Here is a 17,944-nt window from a genome sequence, read left to right as displayed (position 1 = left end):
GATGGGGCCACTATGGGTTATTTTTTTTTTTCTTGTATAGTTATATATCTTTTTGAGGTGTGCTATAATGGGTAATCTGACCGGAAATGAAAGTATGGACAATGCAGTTCTCTTAGATCCCTTCAGCCTATGAAGAATATTCCTGAAAGGCAAGAGGAATAAAAAAATGAGAAAAGTATGTGTATAGAGATTGGTGAAGAAAAAGAATATTAAAGATCACTCATTGGATTATAATGATAAACTCTAAAGTAGGTGAGTTTATATACTCAGAATAAGAGTGAGTATTCTCTTAGAGAGAATTAAGGACTTAACATTAAGCATTTAATATTGGTAAAATAACTGTAGATGAAACCATATCTAACCTTTAAAAAGCAAGACAAAAATCAAACAAAGATAAATTTAAATGTAAAGAATGGGTTAAGAATATAATTGTTATGGTCAAATGAATACCAAACAACTTTATGAGCCAAAAAACGTACTCTTCCCTAGATTTCACTTGGCCAATATCGACTTTCAGTATATTCTAGTATCTTTAAAAAGTTTGTTTTACCATACAGTACATGAATATGTAATGTAACTTCTATAATTTTGTATTTATGTTTTATATAATGTTTATTATTTAGAACTAAGAGTGAAACAATTCTGTCGTAAGCTATGTAATAGACTTTTGAAGCATTGATTTTCACTGGAGACAGAAGTCTTGATATTAACAATGCCTCAGACCACTAGGCAGGAAAAGAGTGGATGATGAAGCACTTCATTAAGAGAATGAAAACTAGCTCTTCATGCACAGAAACCATTAAGAAGACTTTTTGTCAAATTTATCACCTTGTGGTAGATAAGAGTAAATCAAAAATCAAGGATAATTGCAATTTCTCAGAAATAGGCTCCATTTGTTCCAGCCATATAGCTTCCCTTTATGATTTCTTTGCTGTTATTAAATAAAATGCATGAAAAACTAATATTATCTGAAATTTTCCACATTTGAGTGTAGAAAACAGCTTAAAACAACTCTGAAAAGTTTCATCAAAACCTCTGGTGCCTAAATATTTATGAAGAGATAAAGAGATCATTTTGTGTTTCATCTGAAATGAGAAAATAAAAAGATTTCTGTATTGATACTGCTGTTTGACAAACATTCCCAGCATCTCTCTTTAAATGGATATGGCAAGTTTATTTCTAAACAATATAAATTGATACATTCTACACAGTATAAACTCATTTATTCCATGAAATAAACCAATAAATAATAGTTCTTTAAAAATCATTGCATTCGACAACTTTTTGTCTTAACTATGAAATAGTTTACTCTGAGTTAAAATCCAAATGCATTCATTTATATGCTTTAGATGATTAGTAAATGACATTTAAAGCACCCAACATGTAGTTACAACTATAAAACATTAAACAATTATCTTTATTATACTTAACATTTATAAAGCATTAAAATGTTTTTATATTAACATATTGTATTATTTAATTATACAAATTATTTCACTTAATGTTTATAAAATATTTATAAATCTCTATAATCTATAAAACATTAAACAAGAGCAAAAATATTATAATATTTAATTCAGTGATTGAAATCAGGATGCTGAACATCTCAATAGTTTTGATAATAGAGTTGCTCCATTTAAGAAAACAAATGTCAGTATAAATGATGAACTCTTATGTCTTAATTTATTATTATAATTCTGTTAATGCATTTAAATTTTCCCTAAATGATTCTAAATAACTAGTCTGAGTTCAGTAACTAGGTATTGCCATATTTCACATCATATGGTAATGGTATGCTGTATTCTAAATGATCTAAGCTCTACTTGAGAATGCATTAATTTTATTTTACCTCGATATCCTCTTGTTAATCTATAAAATTGTTTTCCTATCAAGGTAAAATACACGTTATATAAAATTGACCATTTTTACCATTTTAAGTGGACAATTCAGTTGCATTAAGTATGTTTACATTTTTGTCAAACCATTACACCATTTAGCCAAAACATTTCCCTCCATATCTCTTAATTTACATGTATTGTCAAAAATATGTCCTTTACAAATGATTATTTTACACGTTTCTACATGTATTTATAGAATTCATATTAAGAAAACAATTGAGTGAGAATAGAGTTGCAGGAGATACTTTAAAAGTTTTTTATTTCCTGTTCTGATATTTCTTGCTGTGTGATCCTGTTCTAAACTCTGCTTAGGGAAACATGATAAAGTTTGCCCACATGACTAATACTTTCCCAAGATTTTTGCTCTTGAGTCTATCAACCTTTCATTCAGAGATAATTATCTTCAAGTCTATCTCCCAACGAAACCTCCTCCTATAGCTTGACCGATATTATTCTTGTATGTCTTCTAAAATATGTTGGTGTTATAAAAGCTTCCTATTAAAATTAAAGCATGGGCCAATAACTTTATATTTTGAGCTAACACTTTATGATACTATACACATGCTTATGATTTGAACATTCTTTTAAAAAATTTATTTTGTATATCCCATATTATAACATGATGTTATAAGAGATACACACACACATAATAAATGGTTACTATAGTAAAACAAATTAACTTACCCATCATCTTACTAATTCATTCTCCCTCAACCGCGCCAGGCTCCTCCTCATGGCAAAGAGAGTTATAATCTACTCATTTAACAAAAATCCTAAATAAAATACATTATTATTAACTCTACTCCTCATGTTGTGTATTAGATCTTTTAACTCGTTTATCTTGTATTTTTGCTATTTTGTATCCTTTGACCTACATCTCCCCATTTTCTCTCCCATACCCTGACCCTTATAATCTGTCTTTTATTCTTTACATATTTTACCTTTCTTAAGATTCCACATATAAATAAGATCACACAATATTTTTATTTATGTGCCTGGCTTATTTCACTTAGAACACTGTCCCCCAGGCCAATCCATGTTGTGGCAAATGGCAGGATCTCCTTTTTAAAGGTTGAATAGTATTCCATTATATGTGTATACCACAGTTTCTTATTCTGTTTGTCCACTGATGAACAACTACATTGTTTTCATATGTTGACTATTGGGAATAATGTTGCAATAAGCATGAAAGTGCAGATATCTTTATGAAGTGATAATTTCATTTCTTTTGGGTATAGACCCAGAAAAGGGATTGCTGGGTCATTTGAGGATGGAGGAATCTTTTGATGTTAATTCAGAATAAAATCTGTAGAACTGAGTAAGACACCTCAGTTGGTGCTAGTGAAAGAAATTATATCTTCTTTCTTTAAGGGCAAAATAAAAGAGTCTTTTCCTACACAATGAAGTCACTCTTTTAATACTTTTTGCCAGAATGAATAAGTTGCCAGGGAGCATTAAGGCAAGGATTAATGATGGGATAGCAAAGCAAGGAAATCAAAAGATGCTAATAATAATAAGGAAAGAAAACTGTGTCAAGGAAATAAATAGTTATTAAGATAAATCAGCACATATTGTTACCTATTTTGTAATATTATGATTGTGTAGTAAAATTCCATACCCAGGAATGCATTGCAGGCAATCATTTTCTTGTATTCTGCATTGTCAGACTTCAAGTAGATTCTGGGTGAGTTCCATGTACTTTATTTTAGAAATCATGAGATGAACACATCAGCAAAAAGAACTAAGAAAGTTGGGCTTGAAAGGAAAATATTCCAGAGGGATGTGATATATGCCTTTAGCAAGTTGTAGAGCTGTCATGTAGAAGAGGAACTAGATGTATTCTGTGCTGCTTGAGAGGAAAAGAGCTATCAATGCATAGTGTGAGTTACAGGAAGAAAGAATTCTAGCTCCATATATATACATATGTATAAAAAGATAAGAAAAATACCATACATAAGAGTGATAACTCATTAGATTGTGAGTTTCACATTACTGGATGAGTTAAAGCAGATGACGAGTAATGAACTGGTGGTGTTGGATTTGATTATGTCATTTGGTGCACATGTATCTATAACATGTGACCTCACAGGTCCTTTGTTATTGGGAGACTAAGATGAATCAAGTAGGTCATCAGGTAGATCCCTGTCTAGTAGGGTGAGCTCATGAGGTCTTCAGAAGATTGTATGTGAGTTTTCTGGTATATCATTCTCTGATACATAATGCTACTACAGGACACTAGACTGACTGAAGGGATGAGAGCTTCCGGAGAAAAGAACTCCTGGAGGAAGTGACTCATAAGTCCTATAGGAGAGTAAAGGCATGGTACAGTTAGAAAGTTGGACAACATGGCCTCTAAATTTCTTACTGAAGATAACCTGATAACTCTTCTTGTCCTTCAAATACATTAGCAAAAAGTTTAAAAAATCATATACCTAATCTGTGCAATGATGAAAGTGACACTTGAATAAATATTATTCAGGAATGTACTCGTATTTTCTAAAAATCCATTTTACATTTTAGGCTAATTTAAGACTAAAATGAAATGAAACTCAGTAACTTTTCACAAAAAATAATGCAGAATCTGGTCTCTCATAACTCTAATATAACTGAGCCATGGAATTGAAAACAGAAACTTATATTCTCACTGCTGAAGTTAAGTTTTGAGTGCCATCGTTACTCTTTTTATCCTTCAACTTATTAGCTATCTCTAACATACTTGTGCATTAAAATACTGTTTTTAATGTTTCCTCCAAATCTTTATTAAAAACACTTAACGATGACTTGGTAAACACTGGAGTCTATATTTAACTAGGAGAGACCTCTTTCAGGTCTAATCAACAACATTTTCATGATACGATAGCTATAATACCCCTAGGTAAATACTAATAACCCCACCTTCAAAATTACATCATGAGTTATTTGGGTCAATAATGATCAAAGTTACAAGAAATATGTTAAATCATAATCTCTCTTGAAGGATAAACACTTATTTTCCATGTGTTACCTCAGCTAGTATTATGCATTACTTTACTTATTTTACTAATATATATTGAGTGCCTACTATATGCCTGGCATTCTGCTAGCTAGCCATTTTCCTGCGAAGAAAAAAATCAGGCAAAAGCCCCTTCCTTCATCAACATACATTCAATTTGGGGAAACATAAAGCAAACAGAATAAACAAGGGAAATATACCGTATTTTCAATAGCCTAAAGACTAAGGAAAGAATGCTAAAGTAGAGAAAAGAATATGAAATATTAAGGAAGAGTATGTATGGTAGACAGAACAATGATTGCCCAAGTATGTTCATGTTCTAATCCCCAGGACCTGTGAATATGTTACATGGCAAAGAAGAATTAAGGTTCTAATCGTAGATAGTGGAGATGAGGTGATTATTATTATTTTATGGATAGACTCTGTGTAATCACAAGGGTTCTTGTAAGCAGAAGAAGGATGCAGAAGGGTCAGAGTCAGAAAATGATATGTCAGACATGAAGATGCTAAGCTGCTACTGCCTTAGAGGAAGGAGGAAGGAGGTCAGGAGCCAAGGAGTGCTACCGTCACCTAGAAGATGAAGAGCATTTAGAAAAAATAACAGCCCTACCCATACCCTGTCCCATGTTGGCCTTCTAACATCTAGAATTGTAAGATAGTAAGTTTATGTTGTTTTAGGCTGGTAGGTTTGTGGTAATTTGTTACAGAAGCAATCAGAAATTAATTTAGAAAGAAATTTTGGATAGAATGGCCAACACAGTCCTGTGAAGATGACTTTTAAAAAAGATCTAAAGGAAGTGGAAGAACTATAAACGAGCACCCCTTGGAAAGAACATTTCTGGCCCGGGAAGACACTGTGCAAGCCTGCCGTGAATGAGGGAAGGAGTTGTGGAAAAGAAGATCAGAGTTCAGCAGGCAAGTGAAGATTATGTGAGGGCTTTATTCTGAAAGATGTGGACAGTCTGTGACGACTTCAGAGTGCAGGAGCTCTGTGACCTGGCTTACGCTCTGACCTCACCATCATGGCTGCTCTAGGGACAGCAGACTGGTGGCCTAAGTCTCCTTTGAACTATAAACCTCATTGAGAGGAGAATAAAGTCATTTACCCATTGTTCATCTGCCAGTCCCCTAAGTTCGTACAGTGCTGGTCTAAATCTCTAGAATTTGGAGAAAAGCAAAAAAACTTTTTCTCATATGCTATCTACAAAAAGCCATTTTCTTATTTCTTGACATTATTCAGAATGATTAAGATAATGTCTGGACTTGCCTCCCCAGATATTTAGCTCCAAAGTAAAAAAGTGGTAAGTTGAAAATCGACAACAACTTTTTCCAAGAAAACAAACTTCTTCTTTTGCAAAATAAATAGCTATAGGGTAAAAGAAATCAATGAAATGAATTTTTCAGGGCATGGGTAGAAGATGGGGGAAAACTACAGGAAAAAAATGAGAAGAAAATCTATATTTGGATTATGATTCACAGAGAGTAGAAGAAAAAAGAAAAGATATCACAAAATAATAAATTTACAGTGAACTAAAAAATTATAGTACATATAGGTGGAAAAAGTAACAGAGCTGTATTAAGAACAGGGAAATAGAAAACCAGACATACTCTTGAAGTGGCATCATTCTCTGGGATAATTCCCAAGGTTCCTTTTCCCATGCTGAGGAAATCAAGGATTCAGACACACAAGGAGTGAGGTTAAGAATGGAGGCTTAATAGGCAAAAGAAAGAGAAAGGATCCCCTACAGAGAGGGAGAACCCGAATGGGTTTCTGCTTTTGTGGTGAAATGCAGCAGGTTTTATAGATAAGCTTGAGGAGGTGATGTCTGATTTACACAGGGCACGAAAGATTGGTCAGACCAGGTGTACTGTTTGCATAAGGTATGAAAAACTGGTTAGGGCTAGGTGTGCCATTTGCACAGCGTGTGAAAATCTGGCCACCCCACCCTAATCTCTTATTGAGACGGGTTCTCTACCTGGCTAGTGTCACGTTGCCTAGTTCTTTACTGTGCATGTGGTGACAAAGAAAAGGGAAGACAGAGCCTCCATGTTGAACATGCCTGGCTCCCAGGCAGCCCTTTTCTCTCCGCACAGCTGCTGGCATTCCCCGGAGCAAGCTTCTAGCTTGCTTATCTATGTCTGCAGTTCAGTTTTTCAGGCTGCTCTTTGTTAGAAAAGAAATGATTTGGACGCTGCTTTTTATTAAAAGGGAAATTTTACCAAGGACTCTTTTACTCTTACTATCTGCCTAAATAATTTCTTTCTATGTCCTTTATCAATCTGAGCCAGACATTAACTAGATGCCAGAAACAGAAAAGCAAATGAAAGGACTTCTCTCTGTCCTAAAGTGGCTTTCGGTCTGGTAAAGAAAGGTAAACAGGCAACAAATCAAAAAATGCACTAAAACATTCTACACGCTATGATTGAATCTTAGGGTGGGTACAGTCATTTCTTCCTGAAGCCATGCTGTGAGTCAGAAAAGGCTTCATAAGAAAAAAAAAAAAAGACTAAAGTGGAAGAAACCAGAAAGATGTCCACTATCTGGGCAGGCATTCATTGGGGAACTGAGAGAATGAGGACAAGAAGTTTGGAGAAGTTTAGGGGCTCAGTGGACCTGGAGAGAATGGAATAGCTGGAGCCTAAGCACTCCAATGTGTGCACTTCAAGTGGCATCTTCTCACAAGCTTTGACCATTAGGAGTGGATGATTGGAAAGAAGGCACTTCTTGTTGGAGCCTCACAATTCTTACTCTATTTATAGGGGCTAGGTAACATAATAATTCTGTGAATTGCATTATTCAAATGATCCCCTACCAACTTGTCATTTCTTTGAATAAACACCATCTTTAAATATGTTTATTCATGTGAAATGGTATGATGGATCCTAGACTAAGTTTCAGGTTATCAATGCTGACATTACTTCTGTCATCTATACCTTAGATAAGTCAGGCTTTCCATTATTCATATAGTCGCTATGCTCCTGAAAATGAATTTAAAAAGCATATCAATCTAATCTAATCTAGTCTAATCTAATCTAATCTATCTATCTATCTATCTATCTCAGTAGTCTCAGGTAATAATAAGAATTAACTTATATTAAGATACAGCAGAACATTTGAAAGAAGTTTGGAATTATGGAAGATAGTCTTCGAAACTGTAGTTGCATTTGTGACTGTCACCAAATAGATGCTAGCAGAAGGTCTGTCACTATATCATTATCCATCTATCTATTTCTATAACTATCTATTTATCTGGACAGAGAGAATTGTGGAATTGTATTTTTTCTGGTTATTTGCAAACCTATATAAAAAGCTATCTACTGGGATCCAGTTAGATTAAAACATTAAGATGCAATTGAACAGAGACAAAATAGGTGTTATCAGAGTTAAGAATAGATATGTATTTTTTCCAGTGTTTCATAAAAATTGTCAAGACCTTTTGCATCACACTCACAGCCCTGCCCTCCTACTCTACCCTGTGTCTTATGAGTGACCTCTCTACTGCTTCTAGCCCTGCTATTAGTGTTATGCTACCAACTGGATGGTAGGTAGAACTCAGACAGAGGAAAGGATTGCATATGTAGCTTGAAAGTCAATTTCTAGTGATGACCAGGGTGTGCTTCCCCTGCCCCAGCACCACTTCCATTTAAATACCGCTGTTCCAGAGGAAAAATAGTGTAGTTATGTGTATATTTTTTTTGGAGCTGGAATCTGGGTGCTAAACCAAACTCCAAATTTAACATGAGAATCTTTAAACATTGCAGTTTATCTTAATGCAGGAGAAGAATGTTTTCAAGAAGTCATTCTTTTCATAGCTACTCTGTTGTTTATTAATTTCTCAATAATTAAGCAAAAATTGATGGCATTATCTTGGGAAAAGAAGAACTTTGCATCTTAATGTTTTAATCAAACTGGATCCCAGTATATAGTTTTTTTATTTAGGTCAGCAGATAACCAGAAAGGAACAACTCCACAATTCTGTCTCTCTGTCCAGATAGATAGATAGAAAGATAGATAGATAGGTAGATAGATAGATATGGAAATACACTGATGAATAGTGATAGAAATAATTTTCATATTGGAAATTTTTATGCTAGAAATAAATTAAGAAAGATATACATAACTTTCTTATTGAAAATGAATTAAGATAGACTCGGTCAACAACAGGACAAGACATAATGCAGATGAATCAAACCCAGGTATCTATCTAGAAAATGTAAGCATTGTAAGTCAGGCAGAAGTCACATAACTTAAGGTCTGTAGAACCAGAACACTCATAGGTAGAGATGAAGAATCTTAGTTAAGAGACTTGGAAATGGAGCATCAGGAGCCTGGGCTGAAGAAACGGCAAACACATTGGATTAAAAAGGTGTCACCCCATCTCTACTAAAAATACAAAATAAGCCAGGTGTGGTGGCACGTGCCTGTAATCTCAGCTACTTGGGAGGCTGAGGCAGGAGAATCTCTTGAATCCGGGAGGTGGAGGTTGCAGTGATCTCAGATTGCACCATTACACTCCAGCCTGGGCAACAAGAGAGACACTCCCTCTTAAAAAAAAAAAAAAAAAAAGTGTCAGTACCTATTGATAAATAAAGTAGCAGCATCATAAATGGAGGCTTTTTTTGCAACAATTTCCTGCCAATAGTCAGAAGAAATCTCAGACTGTAAAATTTGAATAAGCGTTTGTTAAGTAGAGAGTGGAAAATACAGGTAAAACAGGGATGTAAGATGGTTTTATGATTTGGATTCTGCATGTTTGTTGATGGTTGATTTATTTTTGTTGATATTATATTTGTTATTTATATATGCTATTTAAAGAAAGTAGCATGTTTCTTAAAGAAAGAAACAACACTATTAAAGCCAGCTGTGTTTAAAACAAATGCTGTCCAATCTCTCCCTAAAACCATTGACTGAAGATTGGAATTTGGTATGAAATTTATTCATGATTTTATTTGAGAATAATCCAGGAGGTTTTGGTTCTTTTACTATGAATAAATAGGAATATAAACTACTTTTACACTTGGACACCAGGACAGGAAATGAGGACAGTATGTAAATATGCACATGTACTATAAAGTTCACACTTGTAAATTTAATTATTTAGAGATTCATTCACTCAGCCAGTCACTCATTCAGTTAATTGGTTTGCATATACTCACTGTGTTCCTTGTAAATGGCAAGCACTGTCCTGGAAGCTGGAGAAACTTAGTGAAATATCTGTTGCTAAAATAACTAACGGGAATTCTGAAAGACAAAACAAAATACGTAACCAAGTTATTGAACGCATTTTTAGAAAAGAAATTAGTATTTTTATCCTAGAAAATAAACAGAAGAACAAAGAAGAAAGTAGTAATAATGGGAAATTGCATACTCATTTTAACCACTTGGTATTTTTAGCATTTATATTTTTCTCTCTAATTTTTAATGATTTCTTCTTCTTAAAGATAGGATCATGCATATAAATTGTGTCTAACTTGGTTTACTTATGAATGATGACTATTTCTTAGAGGTGATACATTGTTCTTTAACCATATTTCTCATTGTGGCATGGCATTTTATTATGTAACTACTATAATATTCTAAATTATTTCCTAACCATTGGACATTTTGAATGTCTCACTTTTTAAAAGATATAATTATAGCTATTATGTCTCTGTTAGTGATTCTAGGTAGAATCATGTTGTTGCAGATTATTTTATTTCAGAAAACACAGCATTTGTGATATTTACTTTACATTATTGCTTTTATCTCTTAAGGTGTCATTAGAACAGCTTTGCCAAACATGGACAGAGAAGTCAAAGAACAATATCAAGTTCTCATCCAAGCCAAGGATATGGGAGGACAGCTTGGAGGATTAGCCGGAACAACAATAGTCAACATCACTCTCACCGATGTCAATGACAATCCACCTCGATTCCCCAAAAGTATGTCACCTTTCCTGCTAAGCCTAAATTATTGTGGTTTAAAAAAATTTAATGGTGTCATTGAATGCTACAGGAATGAAAATCATTTTTCTAGACACTTAGTCTTTAGGAAGCAGAAGCTAATTAAAAATTATACATCTTCAGAATTAAACATTTTGATGAGATTCATGCCTAGTGTTACTTTAGTAAAAAATAATGAGCCAATAGTTGAAGTACTGGTCTTATGCTATCAATTTTTATTAAAGTAACATATTCAAAATAAGTTGGGATCTTACCATAGTGTTTTATTAACTGAGAAAGTAATATAAATGTGCCAAATCTAATGTAATATGGAGCTTCATAGTTTTGACACATATCCCACCATATTAGATGCTATGTAATATAATTAGCATCAGAATTCTGTGCCTTCTCTTTAGTGATTATATGTGTTGAATCATTTCCAAATATTTTCATGTATGATATTTATACTATTTACAGTACTTTAGTTCTGATTAGTTATTTCATTTTAGTTTTGTAATAGATGAAAATTGCTATAGTTTCTATGATAACAGAATGATTCACACCTACGTCTTCTCTATAACTCTGTGTTTCTTGTTGGGAATGAGTTCTCACTTGTGTTACATGTAGTTTTCTGTTGCAGTATTACATTTAACACCAATCACTACCTGTTTTACTCCTGGTGCATTTTCGAGGATCATTTCAGTGTCCCCAGGACTTAGAATACAGAAGCTACATGTTTCTCTCACTGGTTGTATAGGATCTTAATTAGGTCACTAGGCAGTCATTTGCATAAACAGTTAAAAAAAACACAATTTTTTCTCGTTCCACTCCAGGACAGTTTACGAGTTCATCTACTAAAATATATAATATTGAGGATATTTAGCTAAATGAACATTTTATTTATTCCTTTGGCTATATATATGTTTTTCCATATTTTACTACTTTGTCATTTTTTTCTTCAAATCATAAACCTCTATTTTATTGATGGAAATGTTTTAATTTAGTGACCGAAAGTCTAAAGGCCAAATGTTTTGAGTGGCAATTAGAAATAATTATACTTTAATGAATATGTTTTAGCTTGACTGAGCCATCCCACTCCCGATAAGTACATACATTTAAAAACATGTTGTACATATTAAAGGTGAACAATTTCTGTTTGTCAATTAAAATAACTAATTAAAGAAACAAGAAATAATTGTACTTTTGCATATAAATGTATCTGACAAATGGCTACTATATAATACGCTATGATTAATAACACAGAGAGTCTTAAAGCAATGCTTTTCCTTATTTTGTTATTAAGGAAAACAGGAAAAAAGAAATTTAAAAGGAGAAAGAAATAATGCATTTGTTTCCCTAATATATGGTGTGACTAATATGATCTCGACTCTAAAAACACTAAATTTTTATTTTTTTAACTATTTAAGTGTGGCAAGCTGTAATAGCTAGTTGAGGAGGACAGATTGGGAGACTGCTCATACATATAAAGTGGCATTGTGAAATTGGGTCTTGTTTTGGGTTTTGTGCATATGAAATATGTTCAATCTAGAGTGTAGGAAATAGCCAATGTACTATTAGATAATGTCAATATCCTCATTCACATGGGTGATAGTGAGGATTCTTAAATCAGGGATACGAAGTTATAGCAAGTAGAAGAATGTAATCTTAATGGGTATGGATGAAGGCTGGTTTGTAGAAGTTGGACTGGAGACCCTGACAAAGAGACTGGGCAAAGGGGCATGATGACAATGACTCAATGGCAAAGAAGCCAGAGTATGCTTAGGAAGCCAAGATGGCGTCCTTTACTCCCACTGAAACAAGATGGTCGTTTTCAGATCTTAACAAATGAAAGAGTGTCTGAATAAAGTAGTAGTCCTGCATGACATTTATTCAAGGTTGAATCTACAGGTCTAAGGGAAAGTCTGTGAGATGTACTTGCAAAAAATGTGGAGGATAAGGGCATTGGAACTTTTTTTTTTTTTTTTTTTTTTTTTTTTTTTTTTTTTTTTAAGATGGAGTACTCTGTGGCCCAGGCTGGAGTGCAATGGCGTGATCTTGGCTCACTGCAACCTCCGCCTCCCAGGTTCCAGCGATTCTCCTGTCTCAGCCTCCCAAGCAGCTGGGATTACAGGGGTCTGCCACTACGCCCAGCTAATTTTTGTATTTTTAGTAGAGACAGGGTTTCACCATGTTGGTCAGGCTGGTCTTGAACTCCTGACCTCAGGTGATCCACCTGTCTTGGCCTCCCAAAGTGCTGGGATTGCAGGCGTGGGCCACCTCGCCTGGCTGGCATTGAAACTTTTAAAACATTTACATATGCGTCAAGAACTTTATCATTACTATCTTGGTTACCTTTTCACATCAATACTCTAAGATCACTGTTTTTCACCTACTACTGTTAAGAAACTGAGGCCTATAAAGAATAACTTGCTGAAGATCAACAAAATTAACTGATTTAACAAAAAATCAGAAGTTCAAATTCCTTCCAGTTTAACATCATATTAAAATAAAAGTTATTAGTTTTCTTTCTCTGTCATTCTAAAATCTTAGAGCACATTTGCAAAAAAATCATGGCATATGTTGTCACCACTCATAAACAGGGAAATGAGAGGGCAGAAGAAATCTATCAAAGAGATCACTGTGATCAAATTATTTTCTGCTTATATTACATGAACACTTGGATTGTTTATTGTCTGAAACTCTAACAGGTGGGGGATATTTTGAACCAGGAAAAAGAAGAGGTTTTCACATTTTGAATGAAAAAGAAATTCATCTCCCTGAAATTTTACATGTTTTTGTGTTAAGACCTTTTTACTACACTGTCATTTTGAATTACATCCTTTAGAGGAAAAGACAGAGCAAAACATTTAAAAAGAGAAAAGCCAATTCTTTAAAAGTCAATGCTCTTTTTTCAGGAATATTTCTCATGTGGCACACTTAACCATCAAGTGTGATATAGAATTACAAACTGAAATAATAGCCTTTTCAATGTGGAAGTCAATAAAATATATTCCATTATATTCCATACGTACATAAGAAAGAATTTCCCACAACTAACTGTATTTGTTCATGATTGTTCAACATTCATGCTAAAAAAAAAAAACAAAAAAAAAAACAAAAAAAAACTTTCTCCAGGTGACCTTTATGAGATACTCTTTTAATTGCTTAAGCAACACAGATAAATTTCTTAAAATTTACTAATCGTGGCCAGGCGCGGTGGCTCACGTCTGTAATCCCAGCGCTGTGGGAGGTCAAGGCAGGCGGATCACAAGGTCAGGAGATCGAGACCATCCTGGCTTACATGGTGAAACCCCGTCTCTACTAAAAATACAACAATTAGCTGGGCATGGTGGCAGCGCCTGTAGTCCCAGCTACTCGGGAGGCTGAGGCAGGAGAATGACCTGAACCCGGGAGGCGGAGCTTGCAGTGAGCCTAGATCGTGCCACTGCACTCCAGCCTGGGCGACAGAGAGACTCCATCTCAAAAAAAAAAAAAAAAGTACTAATCGTAAAGCATTTTGGCTTTCTGTATGTGACCTCTTAGTCTGAGATGGAAAAAATGTAAATGGCATAGGCATTTGTATCATGCATGTGTAGTTTCCTATTTTATTGTTGTTGTAAAATATATAGTTTCTGAGATATCACATACCAGATATCACTGCCAATTTGATATGATGATGTGATGAGGATATGGACTAATAAATCACTGTGTGTCATGCACTACAGAAAGTGAGTTGCATGTGTATTCCCACTTAACTCTCATTACGACTGTATAGCATTTTCTCACTTTTAGAAATAAAGGAGCAAGGCTATATTATTAAGAGCGGTTGGATAGATAACTTGTCTAAGAACCCTAACTTTTTTGCACTCTCCCTCTTTAATGGTAATTTGCTTTCAATGTCTGTGTTTTCCCCAAAAGATCCTACAGATAACCCAGAAAACGGTCTTCATATAAAGGTAGTAATATTGTTTCAGAAATAGAAATGATACATGGCATATGAACAGAGCTGTTCCTGAAGTTATATAAAGACAACATAATTTATTTACAAAATGTTTTCCATAGAGTTAAATAGCTTCCATCTACTAGAGCCAAGGATATCTGTAGAGGATCTCCATCTGTTAAAATAAGCTACAGAGAAGTGCTGATGGCTTCCAATACATGAATTTTAAATGACAAAACCATCTAACAAGCTGATCTAAATTATACATTGTAAGGTTAAATCAATTAAGTGATGTCGTTAATTCTCATTTTGCAAAATATTCAAACTTTTCCCACTTGGTCACTTTTTCTGTACGATAATTTTGTAAGAAATATGAAAACAAATTAAGTAAAATAAAGTACTCTGTATACAACATTTGATGAAAGGAGAGTTTTCCATTATAGAAAATGTAAAAGAGTGCGTGTGTGTGTATGTATGTTTTCCTTTTTATTTCAATATAATAACAGATAAGATAATTGTTTGTATGGTAAATGGATTTGAACATAGAAAATAGTACATCAATAATTGTTCTAAGAAAATTTCTTACTCATAAATACAACAATATTTTAAAGCAATTCTGTTTTGATTAAATATCTACAAACGTGTTTGTATTGACAGTTTCTATTAAGAGCTATATTATTCTTTATTCTGTTACAAGTCAGTAATACTTCATTTACATAATAATTGCAGAATAAAACATAGTTGTATTATATCATAGTTTATTAACTTGTTAACACCTGAAGATATAAAAATTCTTATTATCCTGAAATTGACAAAAAGTGTCAAAATAAAATTGAAGTAGTAAAAGCATCAGCCAAAATGCTTACAGAACAGTGAACAATATTTTGTCTTTGTTTATGTAAGCTGTCAGATTAAAAACAACATATATATGTATGTGCGTGTATATATGTACACATACATATGCATCTATATGTTTTTTCTTCTCCTGTAGATTTAATGACATAGAAAGACTATAAGATGCCCAGGTTAATTATTGAATTATTAAAGATAACATGCTAATAACTGTACTTTTATTCAGTTAAAAATATTGATATGTTTAAGTAAAATATATTTTCTCTTTTCATCCTGTCATTAATGTATTTGGCACCCAGGTTCTTTTATGATCTTGAAATCTACCACAGGTCTTTTTTTTAAATAAATGTTTTTTAAAATATGTAACGTATAAAGATTTTAGAATAAACAATGAATTCAGCTACACCTTGATGTGGCCACGAAGTCTATTTCGTTGTTTACCATTTGGCATTCTTAAACCTGGAAAATGGTAAACTTCTAGGGTTAAAATTTTCTTGATAAAATCATATAATAAGTCATTTTGCATAAATAGCGAAAAGCTAATTGAATTTTGACAATTACATTTTGCCATATAAAAACACATCTTTATACTTTGTCAGGTACTTAATGTTTGACTGTCTTAATATCTGAGATTACCTGCTAAAAAACAAGTGTTCTGTGATGTAAATTCATTTGTGTATATATGTGTGTATATATACACACACACATATATATACATTCTGTGCATTCATAACTCTTTATAAATTGTTATAAAGCTAAACGTGTGTGTGTGTGTGTGTGTATATGTATATTCATAGAGTCTCAAAGTCATGAAATCATACTCTAGGATAAAATATTTCCTGTTATTTGAGTCCAGAGAAGGCAATCTGCTACCCACAATGTGCTACTGACTTTGTTACTGTTGTGAGTAAATTATATGCCTCTCTCACCTCCCATATTTCCTGGGAAGTCTGGTTAAGAGTCTATTGCCTGCCTGCACAACAAGTGCAAACAACTGATAACACCCCCAGCATGCACATAAATGATTCCCCAGAGGGTGAAACAAAGGTGAATTGCCACTCTTATCACTATCTGCGGTATGCTCTCTTAAGTAAATGGATGGAAAATAAAAAGATGGTTGCAAGGACTCTGAAAGAAAATGCCAAGGAAGTATGGCTAAAATAATGGCTCTTAGGTGAAATCTACTACTATTAAATGAGGATAACTACTTCAGCTTATTCAAATAATTGAGGTTGAAGAGATGGTGTGGGCCAATTTGATCTGCAAGGTTAATGTATAATTATCTATCATATAATTTAATAAAGAAGTTTTGACTACAAAATGAATGGTAAGGTTTTCCTTAATCGAGAGCAGGTGGAGGTTTTAAATAGTAATACAAAAAGTTCATGATATGTTAATGTTTCAATTATACAAATACGTGTTTGTTTCTAAAATGTAGGACTGGTGCTTGTTCAGCATCAATTTTAGTATACAATTTAGTTCTCACAATTCTATTTCTACTAATGTTTAAGTAATTTCAAACAGATAACACTTTGCTAGCATTCTTTGATGACAAATTTACCTAATCTACTGTTTTCAGGACCATGCTTTTCTTCTAAATATCTCCAGTGTAGGAAGAGAATGTAATTTTCAAAAGTAGTATTTGGGACATTATTAATATTTTAACCTGGATTATTTAGATATTGTACATGAATATATTACCTTTTTGGTCAATATTTCCCAAAGATATGGGTAAGACAAAAATAGACAAATAGAACTTTGATGTTGTGTGTATTTATGTGTATGCATATATATGAGATATATATGTTTTATGAATTGTGTGTACGCATGTGTGTGTATCCTCTCACTTGGGGGTGGAAACATGTAAAAGGCATAAAAAATAAAACTGTAAATATAAGCATTTAAAAATATTAAACAAAAAGCCATGACCTTGTATTCGGGTACTCCCTGAGTCTCATAATAATTATAGGCATGAGTAATGGAAAAAAGTCATCACATTTGATGACACTATTCCTGTTTTTGAAAAATAAGCCAAGACACGTTATAAAACCAGCTTTTCTTCTAAGTGGAATAAACACATCTAATTTAATTACCAAATAGGTCTTTTGTCTACTTCAGTAAAAGTAAACAAAAATGACTACGTGCTGAAGGTAACGCATGGCAATGAGAATGTAGACCCCACTCTCCAGTAGATCTTACAGTGGCTCTCAAATTACATCTGCCTGAAGAATCCCTTGGGATCCCATATCCCCAGTGAGGGAAGTTTTGTTTCAACTGACATAGCTTGGACCTAAGAAATCTAAATTTTAGATAAGTGTTGTGGTAAATTCTGATACAGGT

At 33.5% G+C, this 17,944-nt stretch overlaps 1 protein-coding gene across 8 annotated transcripts in view; it reads left to right on the top strand.

Annotated features, from left to right (window-relative positions):
• The window catches only part of CDH12 (cadherin 12), a 1,140,321-nt gene that overhangs the window by 1,031,992 nt on the left and 90,385 nt on the right, over positions 1 to 17,944 (top strand). For all 8 annotated transcript variants that reach the window (XM_025388387.1, XM_025388389.1, XM_025388391.1 and 5 more), the window contains one exon: positions 10,645 to 10,812. In XM_025388387.1, coding sequence (XP_025244172.1) covers positions 10,645 to 10,812 — 168 coding nt within the window. The remainder of the gene's footprint in view (positions 1 to 10,644; positions 10,813 to 17,944) is intronic.

Source organism: Theropithecus gelada, chromosome 6, assembly GCF_003255815.1.
Source record: "Theropithecus gelada isolate Dixy chromosome 6, Tgel_1.0, whole genome shotgun sequence".
In the NCBI taxonomy this organism is placed as follows: domain Eukaryota; kingdom Metazoa; phylum Chordata; class Mammalia; order Primates; family Cercopithecidae; genus Theropithecus; species Theropithecus gelada.
Note: the sequence above shows the minus strand (reverse complement) of the source record. Positions and strands in the feature narration are given on the sequence as shown.